Source organism: Puntigrus tetrazona, chromosome 13, assembly GCF_018831695.1.
Source record: "Puntigrus tetrazona isolate hp1 chromosome 13, ASM1883169v1, whole genome shotgun sequence".
NCBI lineage: Eukaryota > Metazoa > Chordata > Actinopteri > Cypriniformes > Cyprinidae > Puntigrus > Puntigrus tetrazona.
In genome coordinates, this window is record NC_056711.1 from 11367816 (window position 1) to 11388801 (window position 20986).

Below are 20986 nucleotides of genomic sequence, written 5' to 3' on the forward strand. Positions count from 1 at the left end.
TAAAGAAACGGTTTAATTGCACATCATTAATCAAGCATATACACTTGCTTCCTTGTTTTGCATGCAGAAAGTACCGTTAGCCCTATTTTTATACAGGCAGGCCCACATATTAAGTAACAAAGAAAACTAGAAACATAACATAAAATAAACTTGTCCATGAAGTTATCCTGCAGCTATTAAAAGTGAATTTCAATGTTCCATTTTATTAGATCTGCAGCGGCTTTCAACCTTCACAACAATACTCCAAGTATTAGAAGCAGTTTGTCACTAAATATAGACCATATTTGCTTTGTAGTGGCAGCCAGCAAGTTAGCCTCCCGGGTTAATCCACAAATTGACGTCATGACTCAACAGCTCTATTAATATTCATTTAAAGCCATTCAGATTGCTAATTCACTCACCAGGGCAGAAAAATATAGAAAAACATACCATATCAATCTAAAACTTACCTCAAAGTCACAGAGGATGTCATGGAAAGCAGTGATGTTTGGAATGCGAACAGCAACAATGCCCAGCTCCATTGTGCCCACTATGGCCATAATAAGCTGGAAAATCCTGCTGCTGATCAGCTGAGACTTCATCTTCAGCAGGAAGGACAAGAGCTGAAAACACAAAACAAATCAAATCTGCAGTTTGGATTCGCTATACTTCAACTTACTTTATTAGACTGCACTACCTTATAGCCATTGGTTCGTTTCATCTCCTGCTCCATCACAGGATTTGTCTCTAAAACAGAGAGCAGAACTTTGACAGCGGCATACAAGGAGCTGTCATCTGAGGCCATCGCCACCAAACTCAGAATGGCAGCAGGCCCACCTATAAACTGGAAGCTGCTTGCGGCACTGTAGGACTTGAACGTCCTTACACCTAGAGATCAAGGTGCAAAATTAGCCTTAAAATTAAACGTTCAGTACAATAACAAAAATGCTGAAATCTTGTACTACAGCAACCACTTTAGAGAAGTAGCTAGTAGACTTTTTAACGAAACAACCAACCAGGGCTGCTCCAATTGTCCGAGCAGTTCCACTAAGGTGCTGACTAATGTTATGAGCCAATAAGACAGGAGTACAATTATCACGTGATGTAATCCCCATCTGAGATGCAAATAACAGAAATGTAACTCATTATTTAACAAAAAAAATAATTAAATACAAAGAAAAAAGGAAAATAAAATCACCTCTTTGGCTATAAGGCGACAGTCCACCTCATTGTACTGATCTCTAATATCTACTACTGTAGTGATAGTAGACACTGACACATTTATGGCAAAGGAAATCCTCTCTGGGGAGACCATCCTGATTTGAGACACCGCAACATCTGTCTCCCCACCTAATTAATACATACACTTGTGTGAATACTGATTCTTAACATTCAGAACTGATACTAGACAGAGAAAAGCAAACTATCTCACCTTGGGCCTTGAGAGCAAGATAGTTACCAATGTATTTGGTGCCTTGCCCATAAATAGTCTCCACCTGATCAGAACTTAAAACTTCTTCGAACAAGTATGTAGGACCGACCCGCCAGACCAGAGCAGCATGCTGCTTCCACAGAGATGGAGTGCCAATAATCCCACACACGTCAATCACTGCAGAGGGATCCATTGAGATGGACTGACCAGGAAACGGTTGAATGTATTTAATCTGCAAAAAAGAGCAACAGAGACAGATTTTGTCAATTAACGCTTATTTTGGCAGAAGCTTTCATCCAAAGCAACTTAAACTGCATTGTAGGTACAGGTACATTGTAGGTTATTCACTGCCTGGAAATTGAACTTATGACCTTGGCGTTAAGATTTTAAATATATTAATAATACATAAAATAAATGAAGAGTTTATTTGCAAGAACAGATGTGTCTTTCAAGTAATTTTTTTTTACCAAAATAACCCAACTGCAATTTGATTGAAATTAATTAAAATGTACAATGAACAATGATCAAATAAAAAAAATAATTACTGTTACTGTTAAGTAACCTGCAGAGCAGCCTATGACTGCTGTGCACAGAGGTTATAAAGTGAGACAATACCAGCTCTGCAAGAATAGTTTGGCGCTTCTGACTCACAACCTTAAGGTAAATTATGGTTTCTTATTTAAAGAACCTGCTACTTACTATTCAAATGTTGTTTGTTGTTTGTAATTTCTCTGATCGCAAATGCAGATGTGGGGTTATGTTTACGATTTGTGATGCAACTCAACATGTACAAAGACAGTACTAAGTTGTGATAATCAGTAATTATGTCCCATTAGCCATCTCATATGAACCATTTAAAGTATGTCATTCAGAACAATCATTATATATAAAATCCTGCATAAACCTTTGCTGTTCCAATGGCTGTTGCATTTAGATAAACAGTGGCTAAACAGCTCTTCTTGATTCCTTTGGTCATAACCAGACAAATATGGTGCCATTGGCCTGGTATCAGCTGTTTAGAACATTTGAACCGCACTGAGGATGGTAGTGCACTGGAAGTCTGTTCATCAGGCTCCAACATGTCTGTAGAATAAAATAAATACCGTAAATAATACATGCCTAAACTAGCGCAAAAGTGTAATAAAAGAGAACCTGAAGTAAAAAGTTTCACCTAAGAACTGATAAGGTTCCTCCTCAGTGGAGATCACCAAGCAGCCATCGGTGGCAGAGATACTGACAGACAGGCAGCTGAATTGCTGCTCAACTCGAGACATGTGGCGCACTACCGTAAGCAGACGCACAGGGTGGGATTCGCAGGCTGAGCTGAACCTACAGATCATAAACCAGCAGGAGAAAGACAGGCCGGCTGAAGGGGGGAAGCCTCTGCAGTCTACAGAGATAAAGAAGGATTCATAAGAACAGGATATGTGTATTATAAATGTATAAGTGAGTAAATGGGACCTGCAGATAAATCAATCTGGAACCAATCTTTTATTACTTTATTAGTATATTAGATTTTCATACCAAAATAATTGATTGTAATTAAATGCCTCATGTTTTAGACGGAGTTTCTATTTGATTCTCAGGTTATTTTACACAACAATGTGATTTTCTTACCAGTGCCCAAGCCTCCTGTAGAGATAAAATCTGCATTGACACCTTTTACTGTGGCAAGGGATGGCAGAAAAAGGCATCTGTGAAGACAAAATTGTTATTTGTCATTTACCATTTACCATAATAACTAAAACTTAATTAATCCATCCATAATTTCCAGAGACTTCCAGTCTCATTTTACACTACCCACAATCATTTTGTGACTCCAGAAGGTTCAAGAAAAAAATGTTATATAAGACCAAGACCAAAAGTGGAAAATGAGCCTTCAGTACATACATACATACATACATACATATATATGTATGTGCCTGAATGACAACCAGTACTTTAAATTACACAAATCTGTATTGCTCTAAACAAATTAATTTCTCAGGATATTTGCAAACACATACCCATAGCCACTGTCTGTCATGTCAAACTCCACAAAAGAAGGGGAAATGGAGATTTTGTGTGGCTGAAAGCTCCGTGGCGATGTAATTGAGACAAGACTTATGATTCTATGAAGAGGAACTACCATTCCACTGTCTGATGATGTTTTCAGTAGACTGAAACTTCTTTTCATTGCCTTTTTTAAGTATTTACTGTTATCATCTTTAGAGTCTTTTGGCTGGTCTGCAACAGATAACAGAAAATTATGCAAATCTTATGAATGTCTCTTCAATCAAAAGATGTAACAATATGCAAATATTTTTTCATGAAACAGGACATAATCCAAAAAGGAGGTCTGCAAGGACTCTGAGGAACTGTACTTGTGTTGTTGGCCTCTTCACGAAAGACAGAAAGCCTGTTTTCTCCACTGCACATCAGAGGATCCCCAAGACACAGGAAACGCCTAAGATAAAGCACACTATTGTAAAGACATACAAAATATGCAATTTATTATACCATATATTCAACATTTGTCAAGAGGAATGCATGGGCATCTGCTCATGCTGACCTGAGGCACTTGTGATCCATGGACTGAGATGCGAGTTTCTCAAGGATCCGTACTATGGGCAGATGTAGTGAATGGGAATTGTCGATGAGGATATGCTTGCAGTGAGTCAACAATGTGGACAGCAGACCAAACTCACACATGATCTGCCTGTTTCTGTCAGATGTCAATAAAGTCTGAACATGATGAGCCACAGCCAGCTGTAGCTCTTCAGACAACTAAAGGAAATAAAAATGTCTGCAATTATTGTAGTATATTTTGATTAAGTAATTTTTTTTTAATCAGCAAGAATTCATTAAAGTGATTAAAAAAAACAATAAAGACAATAATGGTACCAGGATTTCTATTAATAAATTTAGTTTATTATTAAAGAATCCTAACAATATTTAATGCTGATAATAAATAATAAGAAGATATGGTTCTTAAGTTCCAAAATAGCATATAAGAATGATTTCTGAAGAATCAAGATCAGAATAATGTATAAAATTTCAAAATGAAAATAGAAGAGTTATTTTAAACCATAATAAAACCTTTACAAATCTTCCTGAGGTCAGACTTTTGTACATTAATGCACATTTTGCTGGACTGCATGTCTATGCTGTGTATTTGTTCATTTAATACAAAGCCATTATTGTCTCTTAGTTATTAAACCAAATACAAATTATGTAGAAAATATAGAGATATTGAGGTATTACTTACACAAGGGTCACTAGGACAGTAAATACTAGGTAGGAGAATCATGATCAGCTTAACAGCTCCAGGATGAAGAATGGTAAAGTCATAGTAAGCCCTGAATAAGCAATGACATGTTTAATAATTATAGACAGACAAAAAAAAGCAAAGCAGAAACAGTACTGATTCATTGACTTTTCAGGTCTAGACTATCATGCTGCACAGTTTATCTTAGATTGATTTATACGTGATTGCCCAGACAAAACAAAACAAAACAAAACCAGGCAGCAATCTAATATCTATAAATACTGTATATACAATTGATTGAGAGTACCAACCTCCCAGAATCTGCTGACACGAATGAAACACTTGCATCCCTAGAGCGATTTAACGTCTCATCCTTACTGGATGGCTCCCCCATCCTCTGACTTTCATCAGCCTCATTATTATCCTGTAATCTTGTGCATTGATCTCCAGCCAAGCTCACAGCAGTAGCAAATTGCTCCAGGAAAGCCAGGAGTTTAACACAGTCTCCTAAAGGTGGTGGCAACTGAGGCTCTGGCCTCTCCACCGCCTCCACAAACTGCTGGAAAGTCCTGCAGTCTGAGTTTTCTTTGTGCGTTTCCATAGGGATCCCTCCCTTGAAACAGCCCAGCTGCAGCAGGGCATCACCCAGCTTCTCGCAGACTCCGTTTGTGTGGAAAAAGTGGGCGTTGACGGGGTGCACGTGCACAGCGAGAGCAAGGGTGTGTAGGGTCAGGAGCAGCAGGTCAACGATGCTCTGGCGGCTCAATGAGGCCCAAGGTCCCACTGGTGCCTCTAACAGAGATCCTTCCATGTCCACAACTATGGAAAGCAGTCCAGTAAAGCCTCCAGAAGTGCGAAAGGCATTCCAGCTGTTTGGGTTTTCCAGAACTTTCATGATAGACTGTCCAAAGGTAAGATACAAGGAAAGGGATTATTACAAGTACACTATGGGGTTGTTAAGGTGTTTTTTTAACTTTTTTAACTTATGATCACTAAGATTGTATTTAATACATCAAAAATATGGTAAAAATGTGAAATATTATTAACATTTTTGGCAGTCAGCATGCTGATATGCTAATATGCTGATTTCCTGCTTTGATAACATTACTTTTAATTATTAATATTGAAAACCGTTGTGCTGCTTAAGACTTATTTTAGGATACTTTGATTAATGTAAAGCATTTATAAAATTTGTAATTTATATTTATAAAATTAAAAATGTTATAAGAATAGTTTGCAGCATTATAAGTGTATTTAGTGTTACTTTGATCAATGTAATTATTGCAGAATAAAAGAAAAACAATGTTTTAGTCACATCATACTTCTCAACAGTAATGTACTTCTGATGTTAATTCTTTTCAATCAGCAATATCACTGGAATTAGTTACTTTGTCTGTTATTATGCCTATACCTAGGATGTGTTCAGAATATCTGTTTGGATATAATGCATCACTATGAAAAGGGAAACGGGAGGGGTCTCCTGTACCGAAGAGCCTAGAACAAAATGGATTAACCCTTATTCAATCTACCATGCTAATACATCAAAGAGCTAATGTGTCATAAAATGGAGACTAAACCTAATTAGGACCAATAGAAGTAATCAGAATGGCTTTGACACATTTCACAGAGTGGTCGGGGTGAATCCAATTGTCAGCAGCCTTAACCCAGTTACACTTTAATGGTCTGCAGGTTAGTATTCCTGCGCTTGAATCTAAAAAATGGACATGTACAGTAACTGAATAACATAGTTATGCATAATTGGATTTCTCTCACATTCTCTGATCTGATATTCCTCATAATTTTGTGTGTGTCGCACCACAAGGCTGCAAGCTTAATCAAATGAAGCTTGAGTTAACAGCTAACAGTATATTAGCAAATCAATCTGAATTTGGCTATAATGGAATCAGGCTCCCAAAAGCTGATATAATAAATTCACCGGCTCATTATGTTTTAACCATGTTAGAATTTGTTAGAATTAAGAATGGAAGCTGAATTTACAGACAGGTACATGTGAAGGTACCTGAGCTCAGTTTAGTTTTAGTAGGAGTCTTCTCAGTTATAACCCAATCGTGCTTTGAAATAAACCATGACTTGTATTTCAACATGTTTACAGGTGTAAGAAATCAGGAAAACCCAGGGAGTAATAAATTCATATGGAAAACTGCCCTTTCGGCAGGCACGTGCGAGTAAGCATGCAGGTTAGCCAAAAAATAAAAAGCAGCAATGGAATATATACCTGCAAGAGATCCTGTTTGAGTCTGATCTCGCTCTCAGTGGAGGAGCAGAGGGCTCCGATGGCGGTGCTCATGTATTCCTCAGGATTGACCTCTGACAGCTGCTCCAGGATGCACAAAGCAGGACTGCGGAACTGCTCAACATCCAGAAAGATCTTGACATAAGGAATCATCCCCAAGTCCCTGATAAACACTAAGAGATCACAAAGAGAATGATCAGATACAGTATACTGAAGCACTGTGGTTTCAAACTCCTTACCTCAAATTGTACATATTTGACACATATTTGTACCATTTTTTCTTAAGTTATTTATTCAAACTTTAATAAATGTATTCTTTATTTAGCTATATTCATTATTTATCTATTTTAATTAGAACGTTTTTAAACTTTATTTCAGTTTATTGTAATTATCTCCTCCACACACTGCAAACAACTGTCACAGTAGATTTCTCAAAAAAATGGCACATTAAAATAAATATACAAAACAATCATTGAAAAAAGTACACCAATACACTTCACTTCAACCTCAATAATAAAAAAATGTTATAAAGAAAATTACTTCAACTAACCAGTGTTTCGGACTGACTGGAAGGCCAGGGCTGCAACCACATTTAAAATGTTGGAGGTCAACATCCTCTCGTAACTATCAGCCTTCTCCTCAGATTCATTCTCTATCAATAAATAAGACCTCAATTCAGAATCAGGCATCTTCATTCCAAATTGTCTAAAAACCAAAAGACTTACCTGCAACACCAGCCTTTCTGATTATTTTTGCCCTTCGTTTAAGCTCAAACAACAGTTGTTCCATCAGTCCTCCATCACTTAGGACTTCAGACAGCAATCCGCTGTGCATGATGAGCCTGTAGAAGCAGTCCAGAGCTGCAACGTTAAAGGCCTCTGAACAACCCTGCTTTAACATAGCTTGGACCTTTCTGATGGTTTCGTGTGGGATGTAGGAGAGCTGGAAGATGACGGTCTCAAGCAGTTCGAAGAAAATGAGGTGAACAGGTGGCGATTTCTGCCAAACACACTCAGCCAGCTGAGCCAGCGACTGCAGAGACCACTCCAGCAGGAAAAAGTTAGCCTTTTCCCAAGACCAGATCATCTGGATTGTGCGCAGGATTTGACCGCAGATCACTGTGTTGCATGAGCGCAAGAAGGAAGACTGGATGATTTTAAACGCTGTAAGGTTCTTCACGGGCGAACCTGAAGATATAAAGAAAGTCAGGCAAGCAGAAAGTAAGGGACAAAAAGAAGCAACTATTTACAGACTTTTCATAGAAAAAAAAAATGTACAGTAAAAAAATTAATACAATTAGAATACAATTAAACTTTTGAAAAAGTTCTAAAAACAATTTTGTAAAGCAAAAAAATAAAATAAAATAAAAAGCAGCTCCAATATACAGTGAGACAATAGCATTCTCAATGCCATTACATAAACCAATGAGCTCATGCAAATGAGAAACTAAAGTATCAAGTACCACATTTATGTATCACACTTATACTTATAGTGAAAATGTGTGAAATAGCATGCATTAAAGAAGTTAAACCACATTTAGAACTACAGTATATGAAAAAATAAATGCGTCAGCACATGAAAAAGACTGATTGGCTATTTGGAAAAAGATGATCCGATGTTTATAAAATAAATATAGCTGCAGAGAGTAATACGATTGAATTTCACCCATAATTAAAATCACATCAAAGCCAAATGAAATAAAGGTTAAAAAAGGGGCTATTTTTCTCTCTCTCAGGAGTGAGGTGCTCTAGGTGTGATGAATGGAGAAATGTTGTATGGATGAGGAGAATGGATGCAGGGTGTGTTAACCGGGTTAGTGAGGAGAGCTACACTTCATCATCCTGGACATAATTGCCTTTTCTGTGGCGTTACCATGAGGTGGTTGAGAAGAGATGCAGAGTGGCACTCACTGTCTGTCATGGCGGCTTACCGTTAGTCAGGGTGGGGTCGAACTTGAAGCCTTGTGGTTGGGGGTTGTTCACACATATGGCAACCTTCAGCTCAGCCTTGCCAAAAAGTGTAAATGACGCAATGAGGCCTAGAAGGTCTTGAATGGCTAGCAAGTGCTCCTCTGTCACTTCCTCCTCACAGCTGCAGAAGGCAAACATATGTCAATACGTCCTTCCCAAGTAAACACAGCATGAATGAACGCTACTGTTTAAATGTTTGGGGTTGGTAAAATAGTTCTGAAAAAAATTATTTATACTTTTACTTAACTAGAACCTATTAAACTAATCAAAAGTTATAGTAAAAAGATGATTTCTGAAGGATCATGTGGATATAAGCACAAACAAAATAATGTTTTTACACAGGTTTTACAAACAAATACGTGCGTACGCATGCTTAGTGAATGAGACCCATTGTTTAGTAAGGGCAGTCTTGTCCTGCAGTCACCCTTGCTGCGAGGAAACAGACACAGTGAGCTAGAGCGAGCTGGCATGATCAGTAATGTGATTGAGCTCAATTTACTGCTGATCTCATTACGAGCTCTTTAATTATTGAATTCTGCAGCATTCAAAAAGAAACTTTCAGGAGGAAGGAGTTGAGACTGAGAGGAAAAAAGAGAGTTATAGAAACGAATGGAAAGTACCTAAAAATTAAGTATGCAAATTATTTTTCCGAAGATGTATGTCAACATGCTTGTTAATGCATCAAGGACATTTAGTCTTTAGTTGTGAGCCTTTCACATCTGCATTATTTTTAGTGGCAGTCCCTTATTATATTCAAGACCCTCCTAACCCAAAATCATAAATTTACCGTAACAAGATGGCCTGAAAGATGCCATAGCCATCATTGTTCTCAAATTCTTCAAAAAGTGCAGGGCTGATGGCATAAGAGTCCTTCACGAAGCTGAAAACGCTCACGGCCACCTCAGATAGAATATGACCAGGGACGTTCTCACTGATCTTATGCATGTTCTGGATGCAGATCTTCATGCAGTTACTAGCTAAAGAAAAAAAACACCAAAATAAGTGTAAATAGTAATACACTTGTAGTATTAAGTATCTGAAGTATACACAATTCAAATAAGCATCACTAAAAAATTCTGGAACTAAGTCCCCTTAATTAGTCTGCAGATTTGTTCTTGTTGTCACAAGATGTCCCCAAACTTTCTTATTTGATTTTTTTTAACTGAAGCCCCGCTTAGATCTAATAAAGATCTCCAGTTAATAAAACATTATGTGATCAGAAGACTTGTGTGTGCACTTTTTGACCTTGCAGTGCAGGTACAGTGTTGTGAGTTTGTGCAGCAGACACTGCTCTGAGCACACGAGATGCCTGCTGTCTCCATGAGGGGCTACACTGATCCCACAGTAGGGTGAGAGAGATGATCACACTTGAAAGCTCCTGAGCCTCCAACAGCACCTTCACGAAACGCACATGCCTGCACAGCTGCAAAAACACCTGAGCAGAGGTGAAGGTTTAAAGAGAAATATTTCTGTTAGTTTGACACCAGTGCATTAAATATTTTATATATGCATGCAAACTTTGTATAATGTACTAATGGGGAAACATTATATCATTTTGATACACAAATTGAGCATTTGTGGTGTAACTGATTAGAATTAGAAAACAAAACCTATCAAAAACCTGAGTAAAAGTCTCCTGAAAAGTGCATTTGACTTCCTCTTTGACATCCTCATGAGAGACAAAGCTCTCTTTTCGGGGAGGCAAAGCTACAAGCAGATAAAGACACTTGACTAATGATGCCGGAAGACCTGTCTTGATCATAACCCCAACCGCCTGTTAAAGAACATAAGAACGTCCTGTCAAATGTAAAAACATTACTAAACAGGGTTTCTGTCTTGTCAAACAAAGAAATGCGTTCCATGACAGATCTACTGAAGGGATCTACAAACTGAACAGAATACTTTTTTCAACAATCATGAGCAAATAATCAGGAACAAAATGTGCAGTTATTACTAAAACAATTAGCAATGTAATTATAGAGCTGAATGCATAAATACAATATAACATAATATAGTAAAACTTACAGAGTCTCTGGTAGACAAAAGAGATATTGACTTGAGCAGAAGCCATCCTTGGTTGCTTCTGACCTCTGACCTCTGAAACAACTGCTCCACTTCATATCGGGCTTCCTCTATTTTAAACAAAGCCATAAAAGCAAGAGACGGCACAATTAAAACCATTCGATCTCAGATCCGAACACAAAAGATAAGTATGGTAGTAATAATAATAATTTCAGCTAAACACCAAAATAAAGAATAAACACAAAAGCAACAGCAAAAACTGTAAACATTATCATGCAACAGATTTTGCCACATGTTTGTGTAATAAAGAAGTAAGCAACTTCCCATCAAACACCAACCGAATCTCTCAGTTTGACAGTTGTTTGGCTTTTAGTGACCTCACCAGTGCCACTGCCATTATACCTTTGCAAATGTTATTTTTGGGTACCTGCAGGCTTTTCTGACACTCTCTGCTGTATATGAGAGACAAGAGCTTCTCCAACCTGCAGTGCCAAGCCCTGAAGGTTCAGATCTTCAAGGACACTGCTGCTCTCCGAGACCTTATCAAGAGTAAGTAGAATAATTATTTCTGCTAACACGATAAATTAGGTTTGTTATGTTTAATGACATATTTCTCACGAAGGCTTGTTAACAGTGAACGCACAGCATGATTAGCACTTACCACAAAGAAGAAACAAATACAACTAATCAGAAGGTAACAATTAATATTTTCATAGCAACACAAGTTTCATTTCCCTAAGCTGTGTAAATATTTCAACTTTCCCAACTTCAACTCCTAGCTCTGTGGGACTTTCCAAGTGGATGTGGTGCCTTACTCCTTACTCTATGGTTGGTTAAATCCCAGTAGGAATCCAGGAGTTGTAAGTTAACGAGTCACACGTGTGTAAACCCCCACACATGCACACACACTAAGCCTGTGAGCGTGATTGCATTTCAGTGGGTCATGTGTGTTTGTCAATACAGAGGCAAACTAGACCATTTAACTTGTAGTGACAGAGTGCTGCTTGAATTTAAACAGGAAATGCAAGAGTTAGTTTAATCTGTGTTGGTCTGATGCTATACGCCTTTGTAAAAGGGACAAACTTTTCATCCAATCACAATATGACCAAAATGCATTATATATCAAGTGTTTTATCAGTTTCCACAAAATAATAAATAGCATGATTATTTTCAAAAACATTACCAGCCACAAACATTTGACCATGTAGTGTGTATGTGTGAGTGTTTGTAAAATATGTCTATATATTTGCATTTAAATTAAACAATTAATTATATTTGAAAGACTGCCAATAGATAATGTTTGATCAACTGTACTTTTATGTACCTGGATGAACAGAAGCAGAACTTGGGTGAGCTCTTGGTCTCTTTGTTCTGGTGACCGTTGACTTATAGTACCCAGCCGAGTTAGTTGATCTTTCAGAAGCAGCACTGGATCCTCATGTGCTTTCAGGTCCCCATTTGTCTCACTTTGGATTTGTGCAGTTTTCACTTCTATGCTCTCTGAACTCTCCCCTGACGCGCTAAGTTCCCCATTCTCCTTATTGATTCTGTCCATTTCTCCAGCTGGCTCCTTAAAAAATAAACACATTTTTAAAAAAAATTATAATGGTGAAACACCTGGAGGCTTTGTTCTGATTAAACGCTCTGAGCAAAAGAATTTGGCTGATTTGGAATTTGGCTGCAACAAAGAAACGTACGATATAAACACTGAAGCTGAAGTGCCTGCCAATAAACTTAAAAAGGCGAACAGTTAAACAGTTAAAAGGCGAATCTGTAACTATCTTCCAGCAGTAAGTTGGAGGGTTTTCCTGTAACTTACAATCAGCTGTTCACATGTTAATGGGATCTTGTGATGTCAAGACAAGAGCCTGTTTTGCTACGGGGAGGACAATTCACATTCCTGAAGAAATGACATGTTTGCACTGCGCATTCCCGCCAGGTTATTCACTCAGTAGCTAAATACAGCACATGAATGTCATCTCATTATTTGAATCAAAGCTTTGACTGCGATAAATATTAAGGCCCCATAGTAGCCGGCTTGTCTACTGCTTGAATGTTTAAACCTGATGCAAACAAATTAGTTTGAGGACAAACAAATCATGCCTTTCAAACTATCTAGCTAAAAATCAGTCAAGCTTCCTTGTTTATTTTTAGCTTTACAGTGTGGCCCTTCTGGGGCTGAGTCTCCAAGCAACAGAAAAGCTTGGAATGGAAACGAGAAATAAAAATGAACTGTGACAGCACGCAAAGCTCACAACAACAGCTGTCAAAACGAGTATGTTATATGTGACTTAGCCTCTCAAACTAATTTGAACCCCAGGCAAAACTCCAGTTTATCAGTCTGTAACCCCACACATACCTGCTGTTTGGTGGGTGGCATCTCAAGTCTTTGCTAAGGCTTGTGCACGCAGAAAGTTTTTTTCTGGCTTCCCATGTCACAGCACTCAGTGAGTGGCCGGCTGAGACATGCCTCCTAATCTGGTTGACTGAACTTTGCACAGCCTGAGTCTCTGACATCAGCTGCGCCCGGTCATGTGCCTTACTTCCTAGTGAAAAAAGGAGAACGGGAACTTTCTTGCGCGCGCGCGTGTGTTTTCAACACTTCAATAGACAAGGCAGGATCAAGTCAAGAAGCCTTCATTGAAGCAATATGTCTGATTATAGTTCTGTTATTGCAAAAAAGAAATCCACCAATCAAAAATGAGTTTGAGGAAACGTAAATAGTGTCTACGCCTTCCCGGGTTTAAAGCGGTAGTAATTTTCTTCGAGTAAATTGAGCTCTCGAAAATTATGATGTTGAGCAACAGTGACACCATGTGGCGATTTAAGAAAAAACATGAGTAGACAACGTGGAAACTGTTAAAGATGGAAAGAACATTTCTAAAATAAGGACAATGAAAATCAAATAACTGGCTAAACAAGATAATGGAATAAACGTGTTTATTCTATTCAATTATCTAAAACATGTCGCATGTTTAGATAAGTGTAGCATTTAACAAATAGGTGTGCCTCTTTTCCTATGGTTTTTGATGTTGAGTTTACATGCCGATCGTAAAGTCATCAATTCACAAAAAGTCGAGCGCGATTATCCTTATATAAAAATCAAGCCCTTGGCTAGTTTAGTTAGATTAGTTAAAATAACTAAATGAACCCACATACACACTTACTTACAGACAGTCAGACAAAAATAGATATTGTGCCCCTTATTTTGAGCGCAAGTGACTTTCTAAAATTAAACTATTGTAAACTTTAGGTTTATAACACATTTTAATTTGCTACGCTAAAAACACATAGAAATGAGTAGGCAGAATGGGAAAATGTGACTATTCTCTATTAGTGGGCTTAGCACACGGAACTTGATTCTAATTGGCATATTCTTTGTATTTATTTTCTCCTTATTCATAAAATAAGTAAGTTTTAGTGGTGTTATTTACGTCTACAATTTTATAAAGACATTTGTAGCGGACTGCGGTACCTGTGACGTTTCTCCGCGCTGGTGGAGCTGAACCAATCTCTCTCTCTCTCTCTGATTGCTGGAGTAAGATTATATATGTAGTATATGATTATACCCGTCTTTGCATTTAAATCTTCTGCATATTTTAAACGATTGTATTTTATTGTGACTGAGACTTTTGGCCGCCGAGCGCCCTCTAGCGGAAACATTAGCTATTCCCCTCCGTTCATTGGTTGAATATAAACCCCATCCACAGAGGGCGGGGTTTCCCTTCAATCAGTACGGCATATTTACATATTATCAGATTCGCTCGCTTATCGACTGCGTTATAATATAACAGGATGATGTTATGGTGTACGTAGACCTATCTGCAATTAAGATATCCTTTGTAATGCATTTCCTGCAGTTGGTCGAGAGTTTCTTCAGCGTGGAGAAGAAGGCGTAAATACACGGTGGCAGAATGCTGCATGCTTCAGGAAGTTGTGTGTTTGAATCGATTCAACGGGGGGAAATCGATCGGGTTTCCCATTTATTACAGCAGGATCGAGGTGTTTTGAAACAAAAAGGTAATTCCTTTGTTTTGAAGGGGGCTGTAATTGATCAGTGTCAGATGATGACATAGATTGTACTGATCTACCTTAACATTTCACTTTATCCTTCCTGATCCTATTCAGGTCAAGTAAGCGGGTTTTTTCCATTCTTTCACCCACCCATCGTGTGCTTTATTACTTATTTATGGTCACCAGATTAAAGAAATGGCTAGATTTTCGATAAGTTTAATGTATTTGTCGCTTTAATAGCGATGCATCATCTAGCAGTCCGTTTCAGAGACCTGTTACATTTAGTATGATGTTCTACGACGACGAACGATAACCATTTAGTACTTTTCTTTTCTTTTTAAAATATCATACAGTTATTACCACAATGCAATTGTAAATGCTTTAGGTTTTTCTGCAAACTATATACTGTATCTAAATTTATTATAATGTATTTACAAAATTGGACAGCAGAATGAAAATCATAATAATGTTCAGCAATAGAATTTGAGTTATTACACGAGTATGACATTTTTGACGTCTTTGAAATGTTTGCAATTATGTTTATAGCTACATAATATTGATTTCTATAATGTGACTGGCTAGAATGTTATAAAAGCAAGGCAAACCAAATAATACCACAAAACATGTCACGTCCTGGATGACTAATGATTAAGAAGCCTGTCGTGTTTACTAAATGGGTATTTCAGTTTTATAAAAGATTGAAAAGAAAAAAGACAAGGAAAAAAAAAATAATTCGAACTAACTGACTTGACTATAAACTCTTATAGCTGATGAGTTATGTCCATGTTAATTGTTTAGGATAGTCAAAAACCCAGCAGCGTGACATTTGTGTTTCAAGGTTAGTGGTTGATGTAAACTTTTTCACAGGTTGGGGAGGTTTCACGGCCCTTCACTTTGCTGCTCTCCATGGGAACCGGCCAATGGCTGAGCTTCTGCTGAACAGCGGCGCTGATCCGAACATTCCCTGTGATGCAGGACAAACCCCTTTTCACTTTGCTTGCAGGTACAAGAGACCTCATCCGTCTTATGTTTGTAAATTTAATTAAAGCATCCATCATAAACTTTGCTTCTCCCGAAAGATCATTACGCCAGGGTCCCATGAAGAGGGCTTACTGTATTGTGTTTTTCTAACAGAAATGGCAATATTTATGTCATGCAAAAAATGATGCAGCACGGTGCAGACTTACACGCAGTGGATGAGCAAGGAAAAACATCCCTTCATCATGCAGTTGGCGGTGGAAGCGTGTAAGTAAATGGGCCTGTTAGGCTAGAATGATCAAAACTGTAGTTTTGGTGTTTACTGCACACTCAAATATACCGTTGCATGTTCTCTTTGTTCTTCCTTCTCAGAATTGCCACGCAGTATCTGTGGGAGACTGGAATGTTCCACTTCACGGATACAGATTACTATAAGGTCACCCCGCTGCATTTGGCAGCTTCCACAGGCAATTCTGACGTAGTCCGCTATCTCCTTAGAGCTAATGTAAGCACCTTACAGCATTGATTGTAGTTCTCTTACAGGGTACGCTGGGAGGAAATAGGCACTAAAACACATACAGGAGGATGCAGACTGCCTGAAAACTGCTAGAAATTGCTCCTGTGTGGAAAATATTTTCAGGTTTTTTTTGCTAACATTTAAAGAGACCATCATTGTCTTAAATTACTATATATTTTAAAGCTACTCTTTTAAAATGTATAAATCACAGTTCATTTCTAATCGTTTTTATTTCGGAAATCCTAGTTTATTAAATGCTTGCACGTCTTTTTGCTGAATTTCTGATTTGTAGCCACTTTTGCTTAAATCTTTAACCAGAGATGCAGGCCAGAGGCGGTTGACCACCAGGGGGCGACAGCACTTCACGTGGCTGCAGAGAAAGGCATGATTGAGGTGTGCTGGCTACTGTTGAAGAGTGCTGGACTCCACATTTTACACATGAAAAACCACACTGGCCTCACACCTCTAGACCTCTGTAATCAAGGGAATACATTTAGGTCTGTTGAGAAGTCTCGGTTTTTAGTAATCAATATATAATCTTCACTGCAGTTAATGTTTAGTGTTAGTTTAGTAGGGCACATAAAAAACAACTGACAATTCTCTGTTTGTTTTGATTATTGTTAGTTTAAGTTTAAATTTGTTAACAGAACAAGATTATATCTGCTTTTTTTTCCCCTCTAATATTTATGTAGACATCGGCAGCTCTCGAGGATGTTGACGCATTTCAGTCAACGACCAAAAGATCTGGTTCCTAAGGACTCGTACGGTAACACTGCTTCCTTTTGAGTGTGTTGTGTAATGATATTGATCAGCTGTAATTCACGAAATGGTCTGTTCTGCAGGGATGTACGTCTGGATGCTGCTGTTACCGTCTCTCAGCGGGGCTGCTGTTCTCATTATAGCTGCGGCTCTTGGTGAATATGGGGCTATGTTTTCTGCAGTGCTTTTCCCCTGTATGGCAAAATTTGTTCTTTCTCAGTATCATAGACTGAGCAGCTTTCAAAGGTTAGAGGCTTGTGATTGGAAACTGCATTTGATATTACTGCTAATATAAAGGACGATGGTTGCATAATGACCTGTTTTAATCCTTTTTCATTTGGACTTTAGGTTACCAAACCCTGTTTACCTTGGAACACTGACTGCGGGCCTAATTCATTCCATAGCTTGCTTTCTCTATAAAATTGTACCTAATATCCTTTCCAGACAGCTCATGTCATCAACCTCTTTCAGAAGTTTTTTTGGATGCTTTGTCAATTATTCCTTGACTGTTTACGTTTTTGGCCAGCTTATACTCTCTTGAATGTTTCACTTGTCCATTTGTGTGTGCTCGCTGGACTTTTTTGGAAAGTTTTAAAGCAGAACCCAGGACAACTCAAAGAAGCTGACACAGATTCCCAGTTTTCCAGCATAGGAGACTTAATAGAAGCTGGAAAGACCCCAGACAGATTCTGTATTTACTGTGAGGTGAGCACTTACTTGACCAGTATCATGTCTGATTCTCTTTTCTTTATTTTTAATTTTTTTTTATTGACTTGGGTCGGTGATCAAAATAGTTTTCTTTGGAGGGCTGGTACTATTTTTGGTTATGGAATGGTTAAATCACATTTTATATATTCAAAAATAATAAATATATTTTATTTATTATTGTTATTAGTTGTTGTTAAAATAATTAAATCAATATACTAATTCATATAAAAAATTATACTTTATAATAATAATAGAAATATTTTATTATAAAATATATTAAATAATAAATAACAGAACTGGATCTTAATCATTTTTTGTTGCCATATATTAACATGAAGTTGTTTATTCAAAGAGTTAAATGTTTTCTTTAAAATTGTATGGTTGAAACAGCCATTTTGGATTAATATTATAAAGACTGTATTTTTGTTGTTGTTATTACAAATTTTAAAACGGCACAAGCTATTTTCTTTCAGCTGATCCAAGTGGACAACTGTAAACACTGCCGTTTGTGTGACATGTGCATCCAAGACTATGACCACCACTGCCTCTTCCTTAATCAATGTGTGGGACGGGACAACCACCGAATCTTCATCCTCTTCATTATGTCTATGGTAATGGCTCACCTCGTCTTCATCCTCTGTGCGGTGTATTACCTCTACCTGAAACTCTCAGGCTTGCAGCTGTTTGACTGGGGCTCAGCGGCAGGAAGAGAGGCCTGGGTCCTCCTGCTGACTCTGCTCAACTTCCTCTCTTTGACCTGGGTGGGATGGTTGCTAATTGAGCAGCTTCATGCCATTTCTATGGGAACCACTACCTACTTTAGGCGGTACAACCACAAAGGGCCTTCTAAAAGACAACGGCTGGGCACAATCCTCTCTTTTCTGTTTGAGGGGAAGAGAAGACAGGAGCACAGTCAGTCTTTTAACATATAGAGACTTTGAAATAACAAACTAATGCTACAGATTAGTTTTTACTTTTGTTTGTAAAGGCTTGAGTATGTAACTTTTGTCTAAGTGTTGCTCTGTAATACAGTCTAAATGAGCAGACACTAGTTTCTGAAAGTCAAAGTCAGTTGCCGATTTTGGACAGTCAAGATTATGTATTTCACAATTTTAGACCAAATGTGTCCATTTCTCATTCATCTCCTTGCATTTTTCCATTATAGTTGTGATGTGACAGTTGAAGTAAACTTTATTTATTTTGTGTATAATGCCTACACTGTAAAATAAAAAATAATTGAGCCAATTTCAAATTTTAAACCAATCTGCTGAAGCTGGTTGGCCTGACTTTGTTTTTTGCTTTTTTTTAATAACAGTGTCATTTTTTTTCTATAACCATTTACAATGTAAGCAATTCTTTTAAAGTCTTAAGAGTCTAAAAGTTGCATAGTATATTCCAGCCTTAATTTACAGAGAATATTTCCTCAATTTAAAGTTGCAGTCTGTAAATTTTGCCTGGTGGGAATCCTGTAGTATTTAGTAATCACAGATTCTAGACTACATCTAAGATTATGTTAACATACTGTTAATCAGTATTGCTTGAATATAAGCATAATGTGTATTAGCATGTAGACTTAAATTTCTGTACAGTCTAATATCTAATTGTGAAATCATTCAAATTTCGTATTAGGAAATTCTTAATCCAAAAAACAAATTGTGCTCCCTTCAAACTGGTTGTTTTTTTATATATAAATGGAATATAATTTAATTTCATTCACGTGTTTCAAAATGGTCTAAATAATTTTTTGACATTGAATTATTCCAGTTTTTGTGAGAGTAGGTCATAATTAAATGATGCGCCGAATGAGGCCATAGCCTGTACTTGCGGGACAGCTTCTTTATGTTTACAGAATAATGCAGTGCCATGTTTGAAATTCCTGTGAAAACCTGTCTATACCACTCAAATTAGAAAGCATTATTACAACCTGATTGTGAATCAGGCTAAAGGCTTAGATTTGAACACTGGCTGGTTATGTACTGTACTTACTCAAATATTGATTTTGGATCATTTTTACCAAAAAAACTTACGTGCTGCAGCTTTAAGATTGTTAAATTGTGACTCACATAGTTTGTAAAAACAAATGAAAAAAAAATATTACCTAGATTATTTTTTTGTAATAACGTTTTACATGAACAGAGGTCATCGCTGCCTTGTCTTACTATAACTGTCTTACTATATCTATATTGTAATTTTGTATGTGTAAAAATGTATGTGTTTTTATAGGAAACATTTTAAATGTATTTTATTCATGCATTTCATGTCTACATGCATTTCATGTCTACATATCAATCTCTCATTGAATATTTTGAAATATATTTGAATAAATATTGAATAAAATTTGAAAATACATACGTATTTGAATGAGGTCAAATGTATATGCAAAGTGAGATATTTGTAAAAACAATGCACCTAAAATGGATGCCCAGTCATTTACTGGTATATTATGTCAGGATAAAGTATTTGATTTTAATTATTCAACAAATTAAAGATTAGTTTTGATCATATAAGTTTGAATGGGTTTAACTATATATACACAGATCAGCTTTTTCTTCTCTTCTGGCCTCTCTTGACAGCATTTGCAGACACAGACGTTGCATACCCAGCCCTGCTTTTAAGATGGGTGTCCATCATTAATCATCTGCGAGGCCTGTGTAGTCTGTTTGCTAATTTTCCATTGATTTTTCTGCCGAGGGGGTTGAATCTGCAGACCTATATCATTGGTCTAAGTGACATGGCAATGAGTAAAAGCATTCTGATACTATCTATGAGTCCTGGCAATGCAAGAGAGCCAATTAAATCTCATACTCACGGTCCAGGGTTTGATTCAGGGCATTTATTGTATTTTCTTAGACACATTCTTTGTCTGTATGAAGCATTTGTTTCCTTATTAGTCAAAAACTCTTCAGTCTTTCACGGTGAATCGGTGCATTATGTGCTCATCTTCATTCCCTCTATATCTATTACTGGATTAAATGATAATTCAATTTTACTTCTAGTTTATTTGGTCCCACGCTAGACGATTTGTATTTTAATGATAGTTTCAGGCTTATACTTGGAGTCTAAATTACATTTAGACATTCAGTTCAAAAATAATTTCCTCTTGTAT

At 37.3% G+C, this 20986-nt stretch overlaps 2 protein-coding genes across 4 annotated transcripts in view; one reads left to right on the forward strand and one right to left on the reverse strand.

Annotated features, from left to right (window-relative positions):
* wdfy4 (WDFY family member 4) overlaps positions 1 to 14496 on the reverse strand; it is a 41058-nt gene extending 26562 nt beyond the window's left edge. The window contains exons 1-25 of the mRNA XM_043254840.1: positions 14380 to 14496; positions 13264 to 13450; positions 12229 to 12474; positions 11332 to 11443; positions 10908 to 11014; positions 10504 to 10656; positions 10128 to 10317; positions 9670 to 9859; positions 8843 to 9003; positions 7638 to 8099; positions 7463 to 7564; positions 6895 to 7085; positions 4970 to 5559; positions 4659 to 4749; positions 3963 to 4177; positions 3775 to 3857; positions 3418 to 3637; positions 3029 to 3105; positions 2583 to 2801; positions 2316 to 2494; positions 1412 to 1643; positions 1178 to 1329; positions 983 to 1094; positions 677 to 867; positions 450 to 602 (exon numbers count right to left, since the gene is read on the reverse strand). Of these exons, the coding sequence (XP_043110775.1) occupies positions 450 to 602; positions 677 to 867; positions 983 to 1094; positions 1178 to 1329; positions 1412 to 1643; positions 2316 to 2494; positions 2583 to 2801; positions 3029 to 3105; positions 3418 to 3637; positions 3775 to 3857; positions 3963 to 4177; positions 4659 to 4749; positions 4970 to 5559; positions 6895 to 7085; positions 7463 to 7564; positions 7638 to 8099; positions 8843 to 9003; positions 9670 to 9859; positions 10128 to 10317; positions 10504 to 10656; positions 10908 to 11014; positions 11332 to 11443; positions 12229 to 12474; positions 13264 to 13284 (4449 nt within the window). The 5' untranslated portion in view covers positions 13285 to 13450; positions 14380 to 14496. The remainder of the gene's footprint in view (positions 1 to 449; positions 603 to 676; positions 868 to 982; positions 1095 to 1177; positions 1330 to 1411; positions 1644 to 2315; positions 2495 to 2582; positions 2802 to 3028; positions 3106 to 3417; positions 3638 to 3774; positions 3858 to 3962; positions 4178 to 4658; positions 4750 to 4969; positions 5560 to 6894; positions 7086 to 7462; positions 7565 to 7637; positions 8100 to 8842; positions 9004 to 9669; positions 9860 to 10127; positions 10318 to 10503; positions 10657 to 10907; positions 11015 to 11331; positions 11444 to 12228; positions 12475 to 13263; positions 13451 to 14379) is intronic.
* Positions 11329 to 20378, forward strand: si:ch211-223a10.1 (probable protein S-acyltransferase 23). 3 transcript variants are annotated; one of them, XM_043254841.1, is made up of 13 exons: positions 11329 to 11453; positions 11527 to 11598; positions 11684 to 11764; positions 14765 to 14924; positions 15786 to 15921; positions 16053 to 16163; positions 16269 to 16401; positions 16732 to 16910; positions 17106 to 17179; positions 17256 to 17418; positions 17521 to 17603; positions 17687 to 17877; positions 18354 to 20378. In XM_043254841.1, exons 4-13 carry the CDS (start codon positions 14819 to 14821, stop codon positions 18810 to 18812), a joined length of 1635 nt encoding a protein of 544 aa, XP_043110776.1. In that variant the 5' UTR covers positions 11329 to 11453; positions 11527 to 11598; positions 11684 to 11764; positions 14765 to 14818; the 3' UTR covers positions 18813 to 20378. The 3 variants fall into 3 exon arrangements, with proteins under 3 accessions (XP_043110776.1, XP_043110777.1, XP_043110778.1); XM_043254842.1 differs by lacking the exons at positions 11329 to 11453; positions 11527 to 11598 and having other exon boundaries at positions 11670 to 11764; XM_043254843.1 differs by lacking the exons at positions 11329 to 11453; positions 11527 to 11598; positions 11684 to 11764 and adding an exon at positions 14623 to 14637.
* Positions 20379 to 20986: the final 608 nt, after the last annotated feature.

Bases quoted from the DNA above. Each gene is read 5' to 3' on its own strand.
- si:ch211-223a10.1 (XM_043254841.1), top strand. From the start codon at position 14,819: ATGCTGCATGCTTCAGGAAGTTGTGTGTTTGAATCGATTCAACGGGGG. The intron at 17,419-17,520 runs GTTAGAGGCTTG...TTTGGACTTTAG, and splicing joins AGACTGAGCAGCTTTCAAAG to GTTACCAAACCCTGTTTACC. The intron at 17,604-17,686 runs ATATCCTTTCCA...TTGACTGTTTAC, and splicing joins TCTCTATAAAATTGTACCTA to GTTTTTGGCCAGCTTATACT.